The sequence below is a fragment of the Crinia signifera genome, chromosome 2 (genome assembly GCF_055691185.1).
Source record: "Crinia signifera chromosome 2, ASM5569118v1, whole genome shotgun sequence".
Taxonomy (NCBI): Eukaryota; Metazoa; Chordata; class Amphibia; order Anura; family Myobatrachidae; genus Crinia; species Crinia signifera.
The window spans coordinates 276,274,114-276,296,461 of record NC_139218.1 but is presented as its reverse complement, the minus strand read 5'-3'; the positions used below and the strand labels follow the sequence as shown (position 1 = coordinate 276,296,461).

The following is a 22,348-nucleotide window of genomic DNA, read 5'->3' as shown; positions in this document are numbered from 1 at the left end:
CTCTCTGTGACTTTGTAAAAAAATTAATTAATTATTTATTTATTTACAGTTTCTTATATAGCGCAGCAGATTTCGTTGCGCTTTACAATAGTAGACAGTGATAAGACAAACTGGGTAACAACAAACAGACTTGGAGGTAGGAGGGCCCTGCTGCAAGCTTACAATCTATAGGGATTACTGGTCATTGTGCAGTGACCTTCTGGGTCAAATTTTTATTACAGGATGTGGTCACAGAGCAATATAAAGATGAGAAAAAGCAAGTGCCGTACATTTCATCCATATTATTTTTTTTGCAAATAATGTACATACTGTACATTTATACCTTTTAAAACAAATGATATACAAATCAAAAGATAGCAAGTGGAATTTGCAATGCAATCTTAGCTTCAGTAGTAACTCCATGTGATGTGTTTCTAAGGGCTTAACAATAAAGATCCTGCAATGTTTTGTAAGTCAGTTCCCATCTCTGAATAAGCTAATCATTACTATAGTGTAAAGCAAAGGTCCCACTAGCAATTTCTTCAGAAGCAAAATGAGTTGGTAATGTGTAATGAGATTCTAGCCTTAGATTCTGATACGTTATTACAAAGTAACCCTTTTAAATCACATTCACCACTAGGCACAATCTGTTCTTCTTCACACAAATCTTGATTTAAGAAGGAGAGTTGAATCCTATTCACTGTAGATAAATTATACATGCAAACAATCATGCTATTTAATAATGTACAAAAGCCTTTGATTCCTCAGTCCTAAGGCATGTGCTCTTGGAATGAAATATTTAAATCAGATGTATAGTTATGTAGGGATTCATGCTAAGATAGCTAGGAATTCCTGATGGGGAATAAAGCGCTTCGGGGAAACTGAAAGCCACCTGTGAAGGCGTCAGAAGCTTGGTGCACCTTTCCTTCAGTCTCCAAAGAGATTACATAGGTCAGACCAACTCATTAGAGTAGACTAGTAAGTATAATGCATGATAAGTCAAACCACATACATCATCTTCCAAGTATCTACATCGTTGGTCAAGTAGATCAAAATAATTTGCTTGACAAAAGGCATACTTGCCTTCTTTTGAATCTAGTTTCAGGGAGATTATAGTTGGTAGCAGAATTTTGCACAGTGCCCCATTGAGGCGGTGTGTCATGCTCCACCCAAAGGGCGTGTCTAGTTCCATATATGGAGAAACTGTGAAAAGAGATTGTGAACAGGGCACCAAGAAGCGTGGGTGTGCACTGCTACATCTGAGATAAATCTTATAAAATGACTTATATCCAAATGTAGATAAGCCACAAAGCAGTTAGTAAGAGCTACTATACTTGCTAAAGTGCTGGGAAATGGTGCTGATGATTCATTGTAAACGTATCTATCTCTTTTTCCTTTTTTCCCCCAAAAATGTAACAGTGTAATGTGGGCTAGGTTAAACGAGGGAGATTGCTAGACTAATCAGGGAGCACTGGCGTAACTAGGCCACCGCAGCCCCCGCCATGGCGGGGAGGCGCAGAGTAACTATGGGCGCCGGGGGGGCTGCGGTGCTATAGTTACCCGCTGCGCTGCTGCCCGACCGCATCTTCGGTCACTGTCCCGTCACTCGCTCCCGGCGCCGGCTCCTGCTGATAATGAAAAGTGACACTTAGAAAATGGCTGCCCCCGTATTGCAGACAGTTTTGGCAGCCATTTTCTAAGAGTCTCTTTTCATTATCAGCAGGAGCCGGCGCCGGGAGCGAGTGACGGGACAGTGACCACAGATGCGGCCGGGCAGCAGCGCAGCGGAGACTGGAGCAGCGCTCTGTCAGGTATGGGTATGGGGAGGGGAGGGGAGGGGAGGGGGGGGCGCCGGGGAGGGGGGGGCGCCGAAAAAGTTTGGCGGGGGGCGCAAATTATATAGTTACGCCACTGTCAGGGAGAGAGGGAGATTGCAGCTATTTCAGGGAGTCTCCTGCAGAATGCAGGAGGGTAGGCAACTATGACACCAGGTAGTTAGAGTAACTTACAACTCTGACTGCAGAGTGCCCTAAAATTACGTAGGGGTCTTACAAGGGGCACATGCAGGAGTTTGATGGTAGAATGGATGCTGTTGCAGTTCCACTCTTATTTGCATAGTTTGTATTCAATATTTAATTTAGCAAATAAATGTAAATGCTTTGAATTTACATATTTTAGTAACATATAATATGGATTAGGACTACTGCTGTACATTATATATAAATCCTGATTCATACTACCTTTTACAATACATACAGTATATCGCCTGTATGCATTGTCCCTACTTCTCCATCTAGTGGTTTGATTGGTTACTGCTATTTTTTTCTTGCTTTGAGAATCATTGGAACAGTATTTGTCTGTACCATTATAGGTAATTACAATATCCTTTACAACCCCTCCACCCCTGAATATATCTGTTAAACATTCCTTGAAACCTATTTGCTTGTAACATGCATGGGCCCAAATCAAGAGAAATAAATTCTGTGTAGCACATAAGGATGTAGGGATAACGTGTCCATCATGAACATAATTGTTACTAATAATGAAAGAAAAAGATCATGAATAAGTTCAAGTGCCGGCTAATTAAGGCCCAGCATCTCTGAATATTTTTAATTTAATTTTTATAATTCTTTTGACATGAAACCATTAAATAAAAATGTTTTGTGTTAGACCAAATAACAAAGCCATCCAGTGTCTCCCGATAGTGCTTCCTAGCATCTTGCAGGTCTATGGGAAGTGCACAGAATACTAAAACCGTTAAATAATAGAGAAGAATTCTAGACCACAGCTTGTCAGCTTGTTTCAATGACAGACAATATTTTGAGTTGAAATGTTTCCTTGATAGTTTGAAACATCCCCTTAGGCACATAGACACTGATTGCATAACTAGAAGTATGTCTTAGCAATGAAACACCCCGTGTGTGAACCTGGTCATATAGGCAGCCTGTGGATATAAACAAACCTTTTTCCTAGATGTGAATATGAATTTCAGAAGGCGAATAGTATTGTAGCAGTATATGCAGCAGATGGGAAATCTGCAACCTTCGCTCTAGCAAGAAAAAAAAGGGAAGAGAAAAAAATCCATCACAGCCTAAAGACAATGAATACTTAGTGTAATCCCCTTCTGCCATACAAATGTAACATCGCAATAAAGTCCCATAATGATAACGTTATACATGGATTTTCAGAGTATCAGCAAGTTTAGTTGTTTCAGTACCTGCAGATATGAAGTCAGGGAAATTTTATCTATCTATCTATCTATCTATCTATCTATCTATCTACCATGATTTAATCTATTTCATTAGAACCTGTGAAAAAAGTGTCATGATCCAATATTAGACAAGTGTGATTTGCTATACATAAGTCTGCACTTTTTCCACTTGTCTACACCGGCACGAAAAGAAGTTCATGGTGTCATAACGACCTAATGATCAATCACATGGTGTCCAGGTCATGGTTGGTAGGTAGTCTTATGGTGATATCCCATCTATATACCTTCCTAGACTTTTTATTCATGAAGAATTGGAATAGAAATATAGGTGTGTGGTCATGATACAGAGGACACTGCAACTGTAGTAGCTTAGTGTGGCTGGCAGTATACTGTGTGGTCACCAGTGTGGTGCAGGTGGTACTGACAGTATATACAATATGCATTTGAAATGGAGCTCTGTTTGGCTAATACAGTATGTGAATTCATGAAGAGTAAATGTATACCTACATAATAATGGGGCAGATGTATTAAGCCTTAACAAGAGATAAATGCAAGGGTGATAAAGAGAGATAAACATCCAGCCAATAACATTGTAACTGCCATCTTGCAGGCTGTGTATGAAAAAAGTCAGTAATGAGCTGATTGGCTGGACGTTTATCTCTCCTTATCACCCTTGCATTTATCTTGTGTTAAAGCTTAATACATCTGCCCCATTGTTCTTTATGAAAAACATTATATCTGCATATACTGACATTTTGTTTAATCTCTGCACTGAATGGACAGGCTGCTTGCAGTAGTTTGGTCCACAACATGAAACTAGTATGGGGTGAAAGCAGGTGAATATGGCTGTCATTATTCCCCATTTAAATTATGTACCTGCATCTCTACATATGTATACTTCCCCATACAGACACATAATGCCCCAGTGCACACTAGTTGGATGGTTGGATGAAAGTTGGTCTAGTGTATGGCCAACATCAACATCAATGTTAAGTATTGATGCCACCAGTGATGAGACCATTCCTAACGTATCCTACTCTGTATTGATTTGATTTGACGACTCCATTGTCTGTATTGGTCAAATGTGCTGAACTCAGGGTGATGAAGGAGAAGCTCACATGTAAATCTGAGGAAAGTGAGTAGGAGAAGAAGGGGTACTTGTGGATTATCACGGCTCCCATCGCATGCCATCGCATGCCATCGCATGCCATATATAGTGGCATGCGATGGGATGCGATTTTTGCAGGTTTTTTTTACATTTTTGACAAAATTGCATGCAATCGCATAGCATGCGATCGCATCGCATGCGATCGCATGCGATTTTTAACAGAAAAGCATCCAAATGCATTGAAATTATTATGAAACATGTTCAATGGCCCCCAAATGGCATTTTTGAGGCTGTACCACCCCCACTATCAACGCGAACCCGAAGCGTGGCGAGCGCAGCGGTACGCGTCCTACGACCTTTTCATACCCCCACTATCCACGTCGGCGTGGAGTTGAGAATAGAAAGTGTGGCGAGCGCAGCGAGCCACCGAGCCCGAAGCGTGGGAGCGCAGCCAGCCCCGCGGGGGGACGCGGACACCTGTGAAGCCCGCGAGGGGACGCTGATACCTGTGAAGGTATCCACGTCCCCTCGCGGCGCTCGCCACGCTTCGGGCTCGGTGGCTCGCTGCGCTCGCCACACTTTCTATTCTCAACTCCACGCCGACGTGGATAGTGGGGGTATGAAAAGGTTGTAGGACGCGTACCGCCGCCCCTCGCGGGCTCGCTGCGCTTGCCACGCTTCGGGTTCGCGTTGATAGTGGGGGTGGTACAGCCTCAAAAATGCCATTTGGGGCCATTGAACATGTTTCATACTAATTTCAATGCATTTGGATGCTTTTCTGTTAAAAATCGCATGCGATGCAATTTTTTTCATGTGCGATGCCCATCGTGGGAGCCGTGATACTCCACAAGTACCGAAGAAGGTAAAAGGCGGAGTAGATGTGAGAGAAGGGGTGGGCAGAACAGTCCCCTAACCTGACAGTTTGTGCACCCTGTCAGTCTGTGAATTGTCCTTTAGGCTAACAGACAGGATGCTCAGTCAGCCAGTAAAGAGGATGGATCGCTGCTACAAGTGGAAATGCATTTAATGCGGTGTCTGGTCTCTGGACAGGGGTCAGCCATCAGCCACCATGTATTACATAACCGTCAGACAAGAACACCTGCCCCTTTCACTATGCCAGTTGTCAGAACATCAATTCAGTGCAGTGTTGTCTTATAAGTGAAGGATTTGGCACAGGGTCCCATGACTCATGTTCTTTGCAAACCATACTCACATGGTAAATACGCAACTGGTAATACACAGAGCTGGAGATTGTGGTGATGTCCAGCAGAGCTTTGCTATATACTGAATTTTCGCTTAGCATTCTCTATTTATAAATAAACCTGCTCACTAATTGATTTCACTGTTGAATGATTTAGTATATTTTTGGGGAAATACTCATACAGCTCTTTCAAGGCTGATGAGCACCAACAAAGGAACCAAGATGAACAATACTACAGAGTCCAAATAGAATTGGTGCAGTAAAATAGACATAGACAATGCAGTTTGGTAAAAATCACTACATTATTTATACGGTAAGAAATACTTATGCATAACATAATCACATAAAATATGAGATGCACATACAATTAGCTCCGCAATTTCCATAGACCGGTCCATTATAAATGGACAAAAAGAGCAATGGGACATCATACATATATTCTATATATACATAAAATGTTAAATTCACAATTAATCCCAATCACAAATAATATATCTAATATATATAGCCATTCTTAATGGAATTATGTTTTTGGGTAAACATTACCTACAGTGTATTTTCTCTTTATTTCATACGTCATAAACAGTCATGAAAAAAAATTTGATTAGATTGACAAGATAATTTGATTTTAATTAGCTTTTATTATAAACTGATCATTTTTTTTTAAGATAAATAAATATACAATCATGTCATGTTTGTATCATATAATTTCCTTGTTTATTTATACCGATTTCTATTAGCAATAATGAGATAAATTTACATAGTATTCATAACTGTATTCTAATTGCCTGGATCATATGACAGCAGCCAATTACATAATGTAGGATTAGTATGGTTGAGTTGTATACTTGCCAGCAGGAACTATACGGTTTGGTTACTATACTGGAATTGTTTGCATCCAGTAAGCTGTTCTTTTTGGTTCCTTTGTTTTGTACTTATTCCAAAGAGTAAAAGGAGTATAATGCACTTGTTTGAATATAGATATTGGTGGAGCCTTTTGTTGTTTAGATTCTGATGAGCACCAACATTTGCTTCTCTGAGATGCAGATGCAGACATCTCTTTTCACATGTCTGTTAACACAGTGTGAAGACAAACCAAAATGCTCCAGATAGCCCTGCCAACATCTCTGGCTTTAAGTAGAGGTAAAGTAGTTGTAGTACTTTGTGATGATCTACAGCAGTACTACAGCATTTCTTTAGCAGTACTTGGCTCAAATTGCATTCTTTATTGGGTGCAGTAGGGGCAGGGCCGGCAACAGGCCTGTACTAGCTGGCCTGTCAGTGTCCCTCGCGGCCCGGCTGTCTTCTGTGCACCATCTGTTTGTGGCTGAGTCTGACCGACTCACTGTGTGCCACTGCTGTCTATTTTGTGTGTGCCCTGAAGCTCGGCACTTAGAGCCATCTACTCTGTGTGGCCTGGGGCCGCAGCACGCACATGTACCCGCCGCTGGTGCTGTGGCCTCAGTCTCTGGGTACTGTACTTTTACAGCACGGGTCATCTGTTCCGCACTCTGCGACCGACCTGTCCTGCCTGTTCGTAGAGCTCAGTGTTCTTTTGTGAAAGTGACAGGCCAGCAGCAGTCGGGAGCCAGCAGGAAGCCGGAGCCAGGCCAGCAGGACCGAGAACAAGAAGCATCAAAAAGCAGAATATTAAAGAAACCCAGATAGGTTTCCCCTCACTACATCATTGTGTAAGTGGGGTAAGAACCACTATATCCTGGGCACAAAATAAATTTTTATCTACATTGAAGAATCCACCCTTACCCCCTTTTCCCTAAATTATTTTTGTCATACGCCGAATGAGGACACATCTACACAACATCGAACCAAGAACCACAGCATCAGAAATTGAAGTTAAGTAGTAACTGCTCTATGTGTATTTGAGGTAGTGCCATCACAATCATGAAACTCCTCTTGTAACTTTGTAACCACTTTTTTTTTTTTTTTTTTAAGGAATAGCCCCATCCTGTGATTTTGAGGCTGCATAACATCAATAGCAGTGCCCAAAAACTTTGCCTAAACCAAGTTATCCACATTGAGAACAATAAATGTCCACACCTGAAAACAGAATCTGGAGCAGCGAAAATTTAAATGAGGCTCATGCAGAAGAGGGCTGTGTGGATTTGGGATTAGGTGGGGGGCCCAAAAATATCATTGTACAGGATCCCAAGATTTCTGTTGCCGGCCCTGAGTAGAGATGGACTTACATTATAAAACATCACTTGTTTATGCTTGATATTTTTTGTTTGTTAAATAACCAGGAAAGTAAAATATGTTATATAATATTTGCCACATGAGATCAAGGGGAGGTATTCAATGTTTCCCATTATTCCCATATTTACAATCCATTGAAATAACAGGAAATAGATTGTGCAGAATAGATAGAATTTGCATTTGAATTTGCATTTATTCAATGTTTTTCTTTTTTTTTTCAATCAGAAAATGCGCAAATGCAGATTCAGCTTAACACAGACCCAAATCTGTAGCTGCAAATCCCAGCAGTTTCCCCGGTGAAAATACTCAAGTTCCATTATTTACCTGGATCGGAAATAACAATAAACTTTGAATACCCTAAATGTAACAGGTTTTAGGATTTAAAACATAGATTTATATATGAATTGTCATTACTTTGTATTCAAATATTTTGTAATTTTGAAATAAAAAAAACAATACTTTTTGTGTAATACAGGTTGAGTATCCCTTATCCAAAATGCTCGGGACCAGGAGAATTTTGGATAACGGATTATTCCGTATTTCAAAATATTTTAATATTTCAATAAGGTATCTTAAGGGATCTTGCATTTATGTTGTATAAACACACCAACCACATGAAATACACACAAACATATTTTATTGTTCAAAAAACAAGGTTTCAAAATATGAAACAAAATTTGTGTTCTTTCTCAGGCACTGAATCTGAATGCCAAGCAATCATTTTCTTGCACATATTTAGTGCCAGTTGCATGTTATTTCACCAGTAGGGCTGTTATTGATGTCCCCAGTAAGTTTTTAGCAAAAAAAAAAAATTCACTTTCTGGAATGGAATGTATGGTTTTCAGAATAATTCGGATAACGGATATTCGGATAAGGGATACTCAACCTGTAATTGCATATTAAAAATAGACATAAATGTATTCCTTCCTCTTCACCCTTCGCATTGAGCTGCAATTACAACTGCATTCTTTTTAGGTAGATAAGCCATTCTTAGATTTGCACATTGGAACACTTCAGTTGGAAAAAGTCCATACTACTTGGCTTCATTGCTACAGTTCCGTCTGGTTGGATAGAAACCATTGTGGAACAAATGTTAATTTCACTCCACAGATGCATTGTATGATTTAGGTGTGAGCTTCCTCTGAAACACTGAAGGATATTGCTCTTTTTGTACTTAAGCCACTCCACATCCTAGGTCTGTTGAAGTTTGTGGACAGTTTTCCTATTAGATTTGTATTTATCTTGCTTCATCCAATTTGCCAGGTCCCAAAACAGAGAATCATCCCCCATAGCATTATGCTCCTGCATCATGCTTCACAATAGCAATAGTTCTGTTGTGTTATATGTTCTGCCAACAGTAGTACATACTGTAGTGCTTAGGCCAATCATTTAAATAATGGTATCACAGACCATGGCATTTACCTCACTTGGTATGACAATCTGCCACAGGATTTCTGAAAAAATGCAAAGAAAATTTTCATATCAGCTTTCTGCAATAATGATTCTATTTGCCACCTTCCTATAAAGGCAGATTTGCTCATTTCCTAGACCGCTGATCTGCCATGGAAGATTGTAAATCTGTCAATATTCACAGGTCTCTTGGTGGTCTTCCAAGTAAAGTAGCACTTTCACACGGATGTTCAGGATGATGGTCCGTTGTAGATTAATTAATGGGGTTCCATATACAGTAGTCTCCATTTATTTATGATGCATGTGGTAGAAAGGTTAGCTAGTAACAAGTGAACTTTTTGATCTGTTGCACTGGCTTTATGTATGACCACTTACAGTCAGGGCCGGCGCCACCACTAGGCAGGTCTAGGCATTTGCCTAGGGCGCCGGCCACTGGAGGGCGGCAGTTCACCCCTCGCCCCCCGTGCAAAGGGGGTCCCTGCCGGCTTCTGACAGAAGCCTGCAGTGGTGTCCTTGCCGTGCGGGTACCTCCTGCGGCGCTGAGTATAAAGCTTAAGCTGGCGGCGGTGGGGGGGTCCCTTCAGTGAGTAAGAAATCACTAGCGCTATGCGGCGGCGCAGGAAGTGCTTCTGTTTTGAAAACACTGGCCGCACGGCGCACGCTGATTCGCTGAGATGCAGCCAATCAGCGTGTGCCGTGCTGCCGGTGTTTTCAAAACAGAAGCGCTTCCCGCGCCGCCGCATAGCGCTAGTGATTTCTTATTCACTGAAGGGACCCCCCACCGCAGCCAGCTTTATACTCAGCGCCGCAGGAGGTACCCGCGCGGCAAGGACACCACTGCAGGGCTGGCTCCTGTCAGACGCTAGCCTAGACCCCCCTGCCCGCGCCCCAGACGGCGCAACAGGTACCCCGGCACCGGGGCGCCCCCACCCCAACTCGCCTGGGGCGCTCCGGTGCCTTGCACCAGCCCTGCTTACAGTAAATGCTTGGTTGTAGGGTTGTCAGCCTCAACGTGTAATGTGATCTGTAAGATATATTGTTAGGTGTGTTCTATAGATACTTCAGCCTGGAATGCTTATACATTTCTTTTTTTGGCCTTTGCTGATGAGACACTTAGGGGTAAATTTACTAAGGTGGGAGTTCTATTGAAGATGGATGTTGCCCATAGCAACCAATCAGAGTTTGTCTTCTAGAAGGTGCTAAATACATAAGAAGTAGAATCTGACTGGTTACTCTGGGCAATAACCCATCTTTAATAGAATTCCCGTGTTAGTAAATGTACCCGTAAAGGTGCTGTAAAGTGAAAAAGTTTGGAAACCACTGCACAGATAAAGAAACTGCAAATATATACAGCATACCTCCCAACTGTCACGATTTTAGAGGGACAGTCCCGATTTTCGGGTCCTGTCCCGCTGTCCCACCCGCGGCAGGCATTGTCCCGCTGCGGGGGGTGGCAGTTGGGAGACCCCCCAATCTAGTAGAATAGACGCTGTGCGCATGCGCACAGCGTCTATTCTCGTATGAAAATGAGGTCACGGCTAATTAGCATAAGCCGCGCCCTCATTTGCATATGCCCCGCCCCCTTTTCGGGCGCGAGAGTGTCCCTATTTCCTCCGGACAGAAGTTGGGAGGTATGATACAGTGCCATCATTAGTGTTTCCATAGGTGTGTGCACATTGAGTGTTAGGGGTGCACAGGCACCCCCTAATGCTGTGCCCACCTCTACCGCTAGCAATACCAGCAATACATTTAACCAAAGACTTTTGCTTTTTAGAAATGCATTAATCAATAATGTGTGTTTGCATTGTTAATTGTACTAACTAGACCAGTGTCATATCACTGCATACCTGTGTCATCCATATATGCTTATCACTGTATTTGCATGTTCTGTTACACAGAGTAATTAGAAGATGAAAACTGAAATAGGCAGGAGATTATGGTGTGGCTGAGAGACGTTTTATATTGTAGCAGGTGATGTGAGACATGCCCAATAGGTGGTGCTAGACACACACCTTTTACAGTGCACACACGAAATAAATGTGCTGTGCATGCCTATGAGTGTTTCTGCTGACAGAAGTGTATATAAACATAGATATACACCCACAATGATGTCTTCAGCGCCCTAACTTCGTGATGTCCTCTAAAACAATTCAGTAAATTAAATAAAACATATAATAAGAAATAAACTTGTAGCTTCTTGTTTTTTGAAGAGTAATTTTCTTTTATTTTCAAGAGTTTTAGATCTGATCTAAAACTCTTGAAAATAAAAGAAAATTGCTCTTCAAAAAACAAGAAGCTACAAGTGTATTTCTTATTATTCTTTATTTATTTTACTGAATTGTTTTAGAGGACATCAGGAAGTTAGGGCGCTGAAGACACTATTGTGGGTGTATGTTTGAAGTGTTGGTTCCTACTAGTGGGCAGGGCCGGTGCAAGGCACCGGAGCGCCCCAGGCGAGTCGGGGTGGGGGCGCCCCGGTGCCGGGGGGGGGGGGGTACCTGTCCTGCGGCGCTGTGTATTTAAATCTGGCGGCGGAGGCAGCGGGGATCCCTGCAGTCCATTAGAAATCACGAGCGCTATCCGCCGGGCTATGCGGAAGTGCTTCTAGTGTGAAAACACTGGCAGCACGCTGATTGGCTGAGATCAGCCTGCGCCGTGCTGCCAGAGTTTTCACACTAGAAGCGCTTCCGCATAGCCCGGCGGATAGCGCTCGTGATTTCTAATGGACTGCAGGGACCCCTGCTGCCTCCGCCGCCAGATTTAAATACACAGCGCCGTAGGACAGGTAACCGGGCGGCACAAAATGCCGCCCTCCAGTGGCCGGCGCCCTAGGCAAATGCCTAGATTTGCCTAGTGGTGGCGCCGGCCCTGCTAGTGGGGAACTAAGTGTCAACAGTGACCAAGTAGATTTTAGTTATCGCAATTTGGCGATTGTGTTCTGTACCTTAAACATAGATATGAGCAGAGACACAGACTTGCAGCTATCCCACAACTTATACTTACATTGTGCTGTCATAGAAGCATATGTTAGTTGTACATGAAATAGGCTCACCAATAGCTTTATGCCTTTCATTATGGAGCCTTGTCTTTATCATGTGAAGAATAAGAATTCATTACATATAAGCCTTTACATTTCATACCTTATTCATCACAATCATCTGTATTCTGGAGTAGAGCCTAACCAAGATGTATATCAATGTCATTCCGTCACTTACATAGAAGCATTGTTCTAGATTCAGAACAGGCATTATATGCTAACTGCAAAGCATAAACCATTTTTGCTCTTTACAAATCTCAGTATGTCTTATTTATATGTGAAGTAAATGTTTTACCCAAGAAGTTGGTCCCTGATTTACCAGTTTAATTTGTAAAATTATTATTTTGTTAATTTCTCTTCATACCTCATAAACTCACAGTGATATAACCATGCCTGTGCCAGCAGGAACTCTCAGATCCCCGATAAGTATCAGTGGCATTCTCTTTATCTAACAAATAATGCACAGTGCCACAGAGAGCAAACACTGGGCACAGGCATCAACAGGACTTTGTTGTTAATTGTTTGTCTTCACCCTGGTTCTTGCAAATTAATGCTATGAAAAGTGTAATCCTATTAATTTTAGTAAATTGATCCCTTGTGAATAAAGGCTGTTAAATTATGTGTACAATGATATGCACTGTATCCTGAAAAGGAAAAAAAATCAGTGCAGGGGATAAAACAGATAAACATAAAACAAAAAATTCAGAAGATTTTCCACTCTCTAGCCTCTTGCTGCCCCGGTTTGGTAATAGAACCCATTCCAGTTTTAGATTTTAGGTAGTAGTGGGGACTTAGGGTAAGTGCGTGCGCCAAGGGGGGAAGGGGGTGTTAGACTTAGACTGCAGAAAGCAGTGGTTAGGGTTAAGCACTTAGAAGGGGAGGTTAGTAGAGGTTTAGGTGGCGAGGTACAGGGGAGAGTTAGGGTCAGGCTGCAGAGAGGAGATGGTTGGGGTTTGGGTTTGGTGGGGAAGGTCTAAGCAAGCTTACCTGACAGCTCTCAGTATTCCCTTCATTGTGATGCCGACTTCTGCATTTTAACTGCTGCCATCCTGACCACCAGTCATCTGTATTTTTTCCAGCTTAAAAGTAGTTTAACTGTATGGGTGGGGGGGGGGGGGGGGGGTGTTATTCATTATTTGAATTTGACTGTTGGAAAGTTTTAGACAGTCGGAATAACAGCCAACATGTGCAGAGAGAGTTACATTTGGGTAAGTTATTTTGTTTCTGTGCAGCGTAAATACTGGCTGCTTTATTTTTACATTTTTACATTTAGATTTCAGTTTGAACACATGTCACACAAATCTAACTCTCTCTGCACTTGTTACATGTTGCACCTGCAGTGCACATGGTTTTGCCTATGCTGCATCAACCCTGTGTGTTGCTGTGAGGCTTGGATTTGTAATCAGGTCATACTCACCCTTTCATTGCAATACCATATATTCCAGGGAAGAATCAACATAAACAATGATTTATTTACTGGTAGAATAGTACTTTTTTACCCCTTTATATCCATTATATAGTAAATTTAATATGGTGGAGGATGTGGTCAGAAAGGTCTACATCACTGAAGTCATACCTCCCAACTTTTAGAAGTCCCCAGTTGGGACACCGGCGCGGCCCACCATGCATGGGCCCAAAAAGGGGTGTGGCTTCAACCAAAAGGGGTGAGACTGTGTGGGATGCCCAAGATCGCAAAAGCCATGCCACCATATTTTGCCAAGAGAGCTGCTGGCCATACCCTCTGTGCCTCTTCCTCCCGTGTATAGACATCTGTTTACTGCTGCTCTGCTTAGCAGTGCAGCAAGAAGCAGGGGAACTCCCAACTGCCCCCCCCCCCACACACACACACACAAACACACCACCGCGGAAGGTATGCTAAAGGCATGATGGCCATTGGCCAACAGTATATTCATACCTCCCAACTTTATAGGACATGCAATAAGGACAATTGCATGCACTGGAGGTGTTCGTCTGAAATTAGGGGGCATGGCCTCATGATCAGGTGGTGTGGTATATGATTGTGGTACTTCTGAGAGGCCAAGCCACCATTTTCACCACTGTGGGGACATGGCCAGTGCTCTGAGAGCTGTTGATCACACCACCTCTTTCCCAATGAATATAACCCGCTGCTCTGGTAGGCAGAGCAGTGACCAATGGTGGGACTCCCAACTGCTCCCCCACCGCCGGACACTGTCGGACGCTGGTTGGATGCGGGACAGTCACAAAAATATTGTGACTGTCCCACGAAAATTGAGACAGTTGTGGGGTATTTTTATATTTGTATATAAAGTGGTTGAGCGGAGATTAATATAGCAAAATCTAGGCTGCTACAACATGTGCAGTGTGTTTTTTTGTGTTTGCACAATAGCAGAGTGCAGAGAGAACAGCACTCAATTAACAGGATCTAAAATTGCTGAGTATAAAAAAAGGAAGAAACTGCACTCATAGGACAGTTTTGGCATATTCTTCAAAAGCTGGTTTATGTGATGTGATGCTTGTGAGTGAGCAGATGGTGGGCCATGGCGGCTGCTGACAGGTGGTTAGCATAATTTGGTTGCTTTCATAGGAATAGCACAGCCTGGAAACTGAACTGTTAGTCTAGGCTCCACTGTCTGCAAAATCACAGTGTAGCTTAACATCATGACTAATGCAGTTACACATATTGCTTTGGATGTCAAAATGTTTTTAAAGCTTTGTCATGCTCATTGGTGTGTGTGCAATAAATTTCGACAATTGACAAATCTATTGCTACTCTTTTTTGTTGCATATTTCACATTACAAATCTCACTATTATGCAGTAAGATGTAACCAAGTCTGGTACTGTAGTTATTCTGTGATATTTTGCCCCACATATTGACAATATATATACATTCTCTTCATTGATGTGCCTACCACATGGATTCCTTTTTTCTTCATTAAATAACATCTATTATTGCCACTATGTGCAGTAATAACAGATGAGTTAACATGGCAATTTACCATCACATTCAGGCTGTGGTAACTTTTTCCCATTAGCAGCAATGATGACAGTGTTTGCGCAGCTCATGTACTGTACTGCCATCAGAAAAAGCCATTCCCAGTGAGGAAGTGGGCGTGGTATCACACTCCGACAGGTGGGATCCCGACGGTCAGTATCCCGACGTCGGAATCACGACTGCCGGTGCTCCGACAAGGGGGGCAAGCGCAAAGTATCCCCTTGCGGGCTTGGTGGCTCGCTATGCTTGCCACAGGTTCTATTCTCCCTCTATGGGGGTCGTGGACCCCCACAAGGGAGAATAGCCCCTGTGAGTGGTTTCCCCCCTATCGGAGCACCGGAAATTGGGATTCCGATGTGGGGATACTGACTGTCGGGGTCCTCCCTGTCGGAGTGTAATCCGGTACTCGAGGAAGTAGCTTCTAGGCTGCAGTGGCTAGCGTCACCTGCTATCGTAGTCAAGGTCTGAGAGCTTGCCTTGTTGGAACTTAATAAATACTTGCAGATCACATTCCACATTGAGTTATAGAGGCTGCAGGACTGTGTGTTACTTAGATGAATGCAGGGATTTTTCCAGCATATATACAATACAGTTCATTTTTTTATGGGACACATCAATCACATTATTCTTTGCATTTGTGCATCCTCCTTTTGCACTGATTACTAGTTTGTATAAAATGATGACCAGTGTTACCTATTACATTCCAGGATTCTGGATTATTACAAAGTTCTGTTATTTATTTATCTTTGTATAATTGGCAAAAATGCCACAGGAGGCATCTATACTGTTAGCTTGTATAGGAAGCGAGCAGGATGTTGGGGAGACCAGTACCCCTACCCTTCCAGGCTGCTCGACACTACCCCAAAAATGGTGAGTGTCCAGCAGGTTATGGGAGGAAGGGGAAGTATGGAATAGAGATGCCCACTCGAGCCAATGCAAAAGAACCTACACATTTGCAATACATTCACATATCCTCTGATAATTGACTGCTCAATTGAGTGAAACTGAAATCTAAACTGCAGTGTAAAATATAGGATGTCTAACATTTCTGGGCAACATGCAGAATCAGCCAGTATTTACCCTGCACAGAAAATGATAAATGTATTTGCTCCCTTTGTATAGCAACATAGTTTGTTTGAGACATAAAGTTACTTGCTTTTTTGCTTTACTTGCAAATCGGTATAAAGCCCTTTGTGCAATGTGGTTATTGTATGTGGCAATTAATACTACAAATTACATAAGCTCTTCTGTACTCGCTGTGATTTCTGACAAATCTGCTTTTGCTCTGCGGTAGTATTTTCCATTGGATGAATCACTTTTTAATCATTTAAACAAAACAGAAGCAAAGACATGCAACTAATTACTAGGATGGATATGCATTATTTGTTACAGACCAATATATCATGTGAATTAGTTGAAGAAGCAGATGAGAAATAGACTTTATTTCCATTATAAATTGCACAATGAGGATGTTACTAGGGATGCCAATCCCGGGGCATTTTTTCAATCCCGGAATTCGGGATTAAAAAATGCCCGATCCCGGGATTGGCATCCCTAATATAAAACCTCCCCTGGCACCCCGCATATTTTCTTACTTTGTGGTGCGGTTGGACCGGGCGGGTGAGCGATGAGCAGGGCGGGAGGGTGTGCGATGACCGGGCGGGTGGGCGGGCTTTCGGGCTGACATTGGAGCCGAGCGGGCTGTTGACGCAGACAGCCAGAGCAGGAGGGCAGCACACCTAGGACAAGGCCGCTGTGTGGGCTGCGCAGCGTGACCTGTGACGTCACGCTGCGCAAAGCCACACTGCCGGGGACGGGAGAAGCCGGGCAGATTCTGAGCACCCGCTCAGGCACTGCCCGGCATTGAACTGCACATGCACAGTCTAATCCCCAAATCCCGGGATTGAAAACTCCAATCCCAGGATTGAAATCCCGGTGTTTTAGTGGCCATATCCCAGGATCCCATCGATCCCGATCCCGGGATTGGACATCCTAGATATTACAATAACCATTGTTAAGAACATTTGGTAGAATAGTTACTTATCTCTTTATAGTTTACTTGCATATACAGTATGTTTACAGAGTTTCAAAAATCAAAACAAACAGATATATAATGTTACCTTTTGTTTTTATTTTCAGAGTGTCTACAAGTCATGGCTATGTTCCCAGTCTTTTGAAGTCACACAATTTGAATGCAGTAGAAAAATTCCTTGCAAGCAATACTGTTTGGAAGTACAGACGCGGTGTCCGTTTATATTACCAGATAATGATGATGTCGTCTATGGCGGATTATCAAGTTTCATCTGTACAGGTAAAGTCACTTCATAATAATATTTCAACTCCTAAAAAATAAATACATAAGCGGAAATGTAATAATCGGTACCTGTGTATTATCACGGCACCCGCAAAATCGGCCGCAAATCGCATGCAAAAATCGCGTCCTCCCCACCTGTTCCTATCCGGACTAGCCACGTCAACGAGCCCGAAGCGCAGCTATTTAAATGAAATCGTGGGGAATGCGATTTATATGTAATCGGGCACCGTGATAACACACAAGTACCTAATAATCTACCAATATTGTAAATCACTAAATACTAGAGGTAATTTACTTTGTACATAAAAATATAAACTGTACAGGTAAAGTCACTTCATAATAATATTTCAAATCCTAAAAGATAAATACATAAGTGGAAATGTAGTAATTTACCAATAATGTAAATCACTGCATGCTGTAGGTAACTTACTTTTTATGTAAAAATATAAACTGTACTTATGACATAGAGGTATTTTGAAAGCAGTTTTTGTTGTGTAGATCTTCTGTTATGACCATGAATTGCCTGGGATACTAAAAACTTTATTTGTATACATTTTATGGGGGCCCACAGAGGGATTTATCCTTGGGAAATGCGCTATTTTTATTGTGCCAAAGAGGTAGACTCGTGAAGCAGTTAAAACATTGGAGTATGCCAGTGAAGACCTTGCCCATGGCAACCAATCAGCTGCTACCTATAATTTTATTTCATGAACTTGATCAATGTTACCTCCACACTGTTTGGTTGGGTAACTTCTGCACTGTTTTCACTGCTTAATCTACCCCTAAGTCTGATATTTATTTTATTGGAAAGGCATTGTAGACAGGACAGCGGGGGATGTATGAAGCATCGGTATGGGGGAGAAGTGGTAATGGCGCACCTTATGTGCGGGGATACTGCTTCTCACCATGTATGAATGTGCCGCAATTAGTTAAATGACAGTATTGGTGCTGCTATCTAAAAGATAAAATCTGATATGCAGGGCAAATATATGTACAGTTCCACCTCCTGCACCTATAGATTTTGACAGTTGCAGGGTGGCAATGTCCTATCCCCACAGCAGCAACAATGCTGTCACTGCTGCCGGCTCATGCATGCCAGTGTCCCCGGGGGAGGGAGAGTGCCGGTGCATGCACAAATTTTGAATAATTCAAAAACTGAACTAATTATTTTTCCACCAATAGTAGTTACCAACCTGATATCTAAATCACTGTTGAGAATATGACAATCTTGTTTAACCCATAAGCTCACTGCCTAGGTGTCATCCTTTTCTCTGAATTGTCCTTTGTTGCCCACATTCAATATTCCCAAAATCATACAACATGCATCTAAAAAGCATATTCAAAATACAACCATACCTTACACAAGACACTGCTAAAACTCTAATCCATTCTCTCATCATCTCCTGCAATCATTATTGCAATAGTAATAGTAATTCTGGTCTTCCCCAATAAAGACTCTCACACTACAATCCAGCATGAATGCAAAACTGCTGTTAGTCCCTCCATTGGTTTCCTGTTTCTGCCATATTCAATATAATATACTTTTACTTACACACAAGGCCATAAACAAAACTACACCAACATACATCTCTTCCCTTATCTTAAAATATCCCCCAACTTGAACTCTGCGCTCCTCACAAGATCTATGTATCTCAACCACAAGCTCCTATTCATGATTTAATGTCTTTCTTTGGGCTGCTTCCACATTGAAAAATGCCCTCCCATGCACAAGAAGACTCTCCCCTATGGCCAGATGTATCAAACTTCAAAAAGTGATACAATTGAGATTTATTAAGCTCTGGGAAATGATAAAATGTCTGGTTTTTATTACCGGCCAATCAGCTCCTAAGTTACGAGCTTAGTTTGAAAAATGACAGGTAGGAGCTGATTGGCCGGTAATAAAAACCAGACACTTTATCATTTCACCGAGCTTAATAAATCTACCCCAGAGAGTGATAAACAACCAGCCAATCAGTTTATCTCTCTCCATTTTATCACTTTTTGAAGCTTGATACATCTGTCCCCTAGTCTCCAATCCTTCAAGCGTTCCCTGAAACCTCACCTCTTATCAAATTCTAGAACCATCCACATAACCTTCATAAATCTAACTTATCCAATTATTTAATCCCCACTACACAGTCCAAACATATACTCACTAAAGGCCCATACACACTAGGCAATTTTGAGCTCAATAGCGCTCATTTGCCCATTGCTGGGAAATCCATAGACAAATGTATGTAAAAATGTAAAGAATTTTAACCATATATAAAATGTGTCAGCAAAACCTCTGGAGCACTCTTACTGTACATTGTCAGTATCGTGTTTTTTTTTTCCAATTCTGCACTTTTTCTGGGCATCCCGTTACTCAACTAGTTGTCTGCTGAAGGCACTGTCTTGCAAAAAGATGCCCCAGAGACTTTTATTAAATTGACTGGAAGAATATTGCCTCTAAACTGAGTAATCTGGAAAAGATAAGAGGACTTTGTCATGAATTACTGAATTCATAGTTGGCAGACTTCTTTAACACTATACTTTCCAGACTGCTCAGTTTAGAGAGAACTGTGGTCATATCATAAATGAGTCATTAACGATGAGTGGAAGTGCGCATTGTTCATGATATCAGGCATACACACTGGAGGATATGTGCAATATATCATTAACTGTTTTGGCATGTGTATATGGTTTACAATATGTTGCCCAGTGTGTACCCAGCATTAGTGGACATTTGATTTGGGGTTTTTGTACAAAATGTATTTATGGATGTTTTTAAAGTTGTACTATAAATATGACATAGTTAATAATGTTTGTTATATAAAATTAATGCTCAGACAGCAAGGTAATATTTTTATTGCTCTATAAATATACAATATCCTGTAAACAGTGAACAGTTTAATATTCAAGGTTAAAATGCCTGATTTATTCATAATTTGCTTGTAAATCAAATAATATAATATAATATACTATAATATATTTCTACCAATCAGTTTTTTGCACACATGGAAAATTACATTTTTTGTAATGTCAGACTAAGTAAGGAAAGAGCACCGCCATGTGGCCATCTTAAGAATGGCACAATGCATTTAGTACAAAGCATTCAAAATATTTCTTTATTTTTTATGTTATCATAAGATAAGTTAATTGTCTATGACTAGTCTATATTATTAATAGTCTATGTAGAATTTCTAATTTTAGAGATGTATTTACTTTGCTACTAACATTCAAATATATCACAGGTAGTTTGTTTACTGAATATGTTATAGTTTTTCAAATAAGTAATAGGGGCATGTAGGAGAAATAATTTGATGGAATATTTACTGTTTTGTATTTCATATAGTTAACTATTCTAATTGTTAGTCATAAATTATTTACAGTATATTTATTCTTTTTTTTTATTTCTATTTTTATGGTAACTATGTGTGACGAGCTACCACATACATACCTCCCAACTGTCACGATTACAGCGGGACAGTCCCGATTTTCGGGTCCTGTCCCGCTGTCCCACCCGCGGGAGGCATTGTCCCGCTGCGGGGGGTGGCAGTTGGGAGACCCCCCAATCTAATAGAATAGACGCTGTGCGCATACGCACAGCGTCTATTCTCGTATGAAAATGAGGTTGCGGCTAATTAGCATAAGCCGTGACCTCATTTGCATACGCCCCACCCCCTTTTCGGGCGCTCGCGCAGTGTCCCTATTTCATTTCATCTGAAGTTGGGAGGTATGCACATAATGTTTTTAAATTATTTGATTCATTTCATCCTATACTGTATGTGTGGTTGTAACATGCAGTGGCGTAACTCCCGGAGGCATTGGAGACTTTTCCCGCCGGGCGTTAGCCATCAGGGGGCGAGTGACAGAAGAACCCCCGTCCCCCCACTCTGTACAGGTCTCCTGTCACTGCGGCCCTAATGCTCTCCACACACTGCATTCACTCGGCATCCCATCAGATGGTGGTGCCGCTGCTGCAGATTTAGTGTGGACAGCTGAGCGACGGCTCAGCTGTCCAATGATAATTGATCCTGCAGCATGCGGCACCCTGATTGGCTGCCCGGAGGAGGAAGAACGTGGATACCTGTGTGCACAGAGCAAACTCAGCGATGACACGCAGCGGCAGCGCTGAGTTTGCTCTGTGCACACACACAGGGATCTACGTCCTTCCTCCTCCGGGCAGTCAATCAGGGTGCCGCAGGTTCAATTATAATTGCTTTCCACACTAGCTCTGCAGGGGGGGACAGCCACCTGACTTGATGCTGAGTGAGTGCTCCTGCTCTATGTAACCCACAGCCAGTCAGTAAACGTAAGACTGGCTGTATTGTATGCAATATATATATATATATATATATATATATATATATATATATATATATATATATATATATATAACAGTCCTAAGGTCCGGCACTCGCTTGAAGTTCGCAACTGGCTATATATATTTATTAATGTGTGTGCGTGTGTAATATGTATGTGTATATATATATATATATATATATATATATATATCTTATATATTTAGCCACCGTTCAAAGCAGTGTAGGGAACGGTGGGCGGGGTTCCAGGGGTGATTGACAGGCCCGTCCACCGTTAGCCACACTGCGAAACCGGGACACTCCCGTACTACACACCACCCCCCTTGCCCTCCGTCCTACAAACCAGCTCCCATATATCCGCCCCCTCCTCGACCACATACACTGCCAAACCCCGCCCCATGGCTACACACCGCCCCCAACACACACACACATCATCCGTCCGGCACACAACTTTCCCGACTACCCACCCCCTCCAAGCCCAGCACTCCCCATGGCTGCCCATACACAGGCAGCCCCAAGGCAACACACTGCGCGCGCCCCCCCACAGCCTCTTGATCATACACGGGCAGCCCCATGGCTACACACCGCGTGCCCC

The 22,348-nt window shown here is 42.2% G+C and overlaps 1 protein-coding gene across 1 annotated transcript in view; it reads left to right on the top strand.

Moving 5' to 3' along the window:
* The window catches only part of NALF1 (NALCN channel auxiliary factor 1), a 431,907-nt gene that overhangs the window by 391,875 nt on the left and 17,684 nt on the right, over positions 1-22,348 (top strand). The window contains exon 2 of the mRNA XM_083168658.1: positions 17,275-17,446. Coding sequence (XP_083024784.1) covers positions 17,275-17,446 — 172 coding nt within the window. The remainder of the gene's footprint in view (positions 1-17,274; positions 17,447-22,348) is intronic.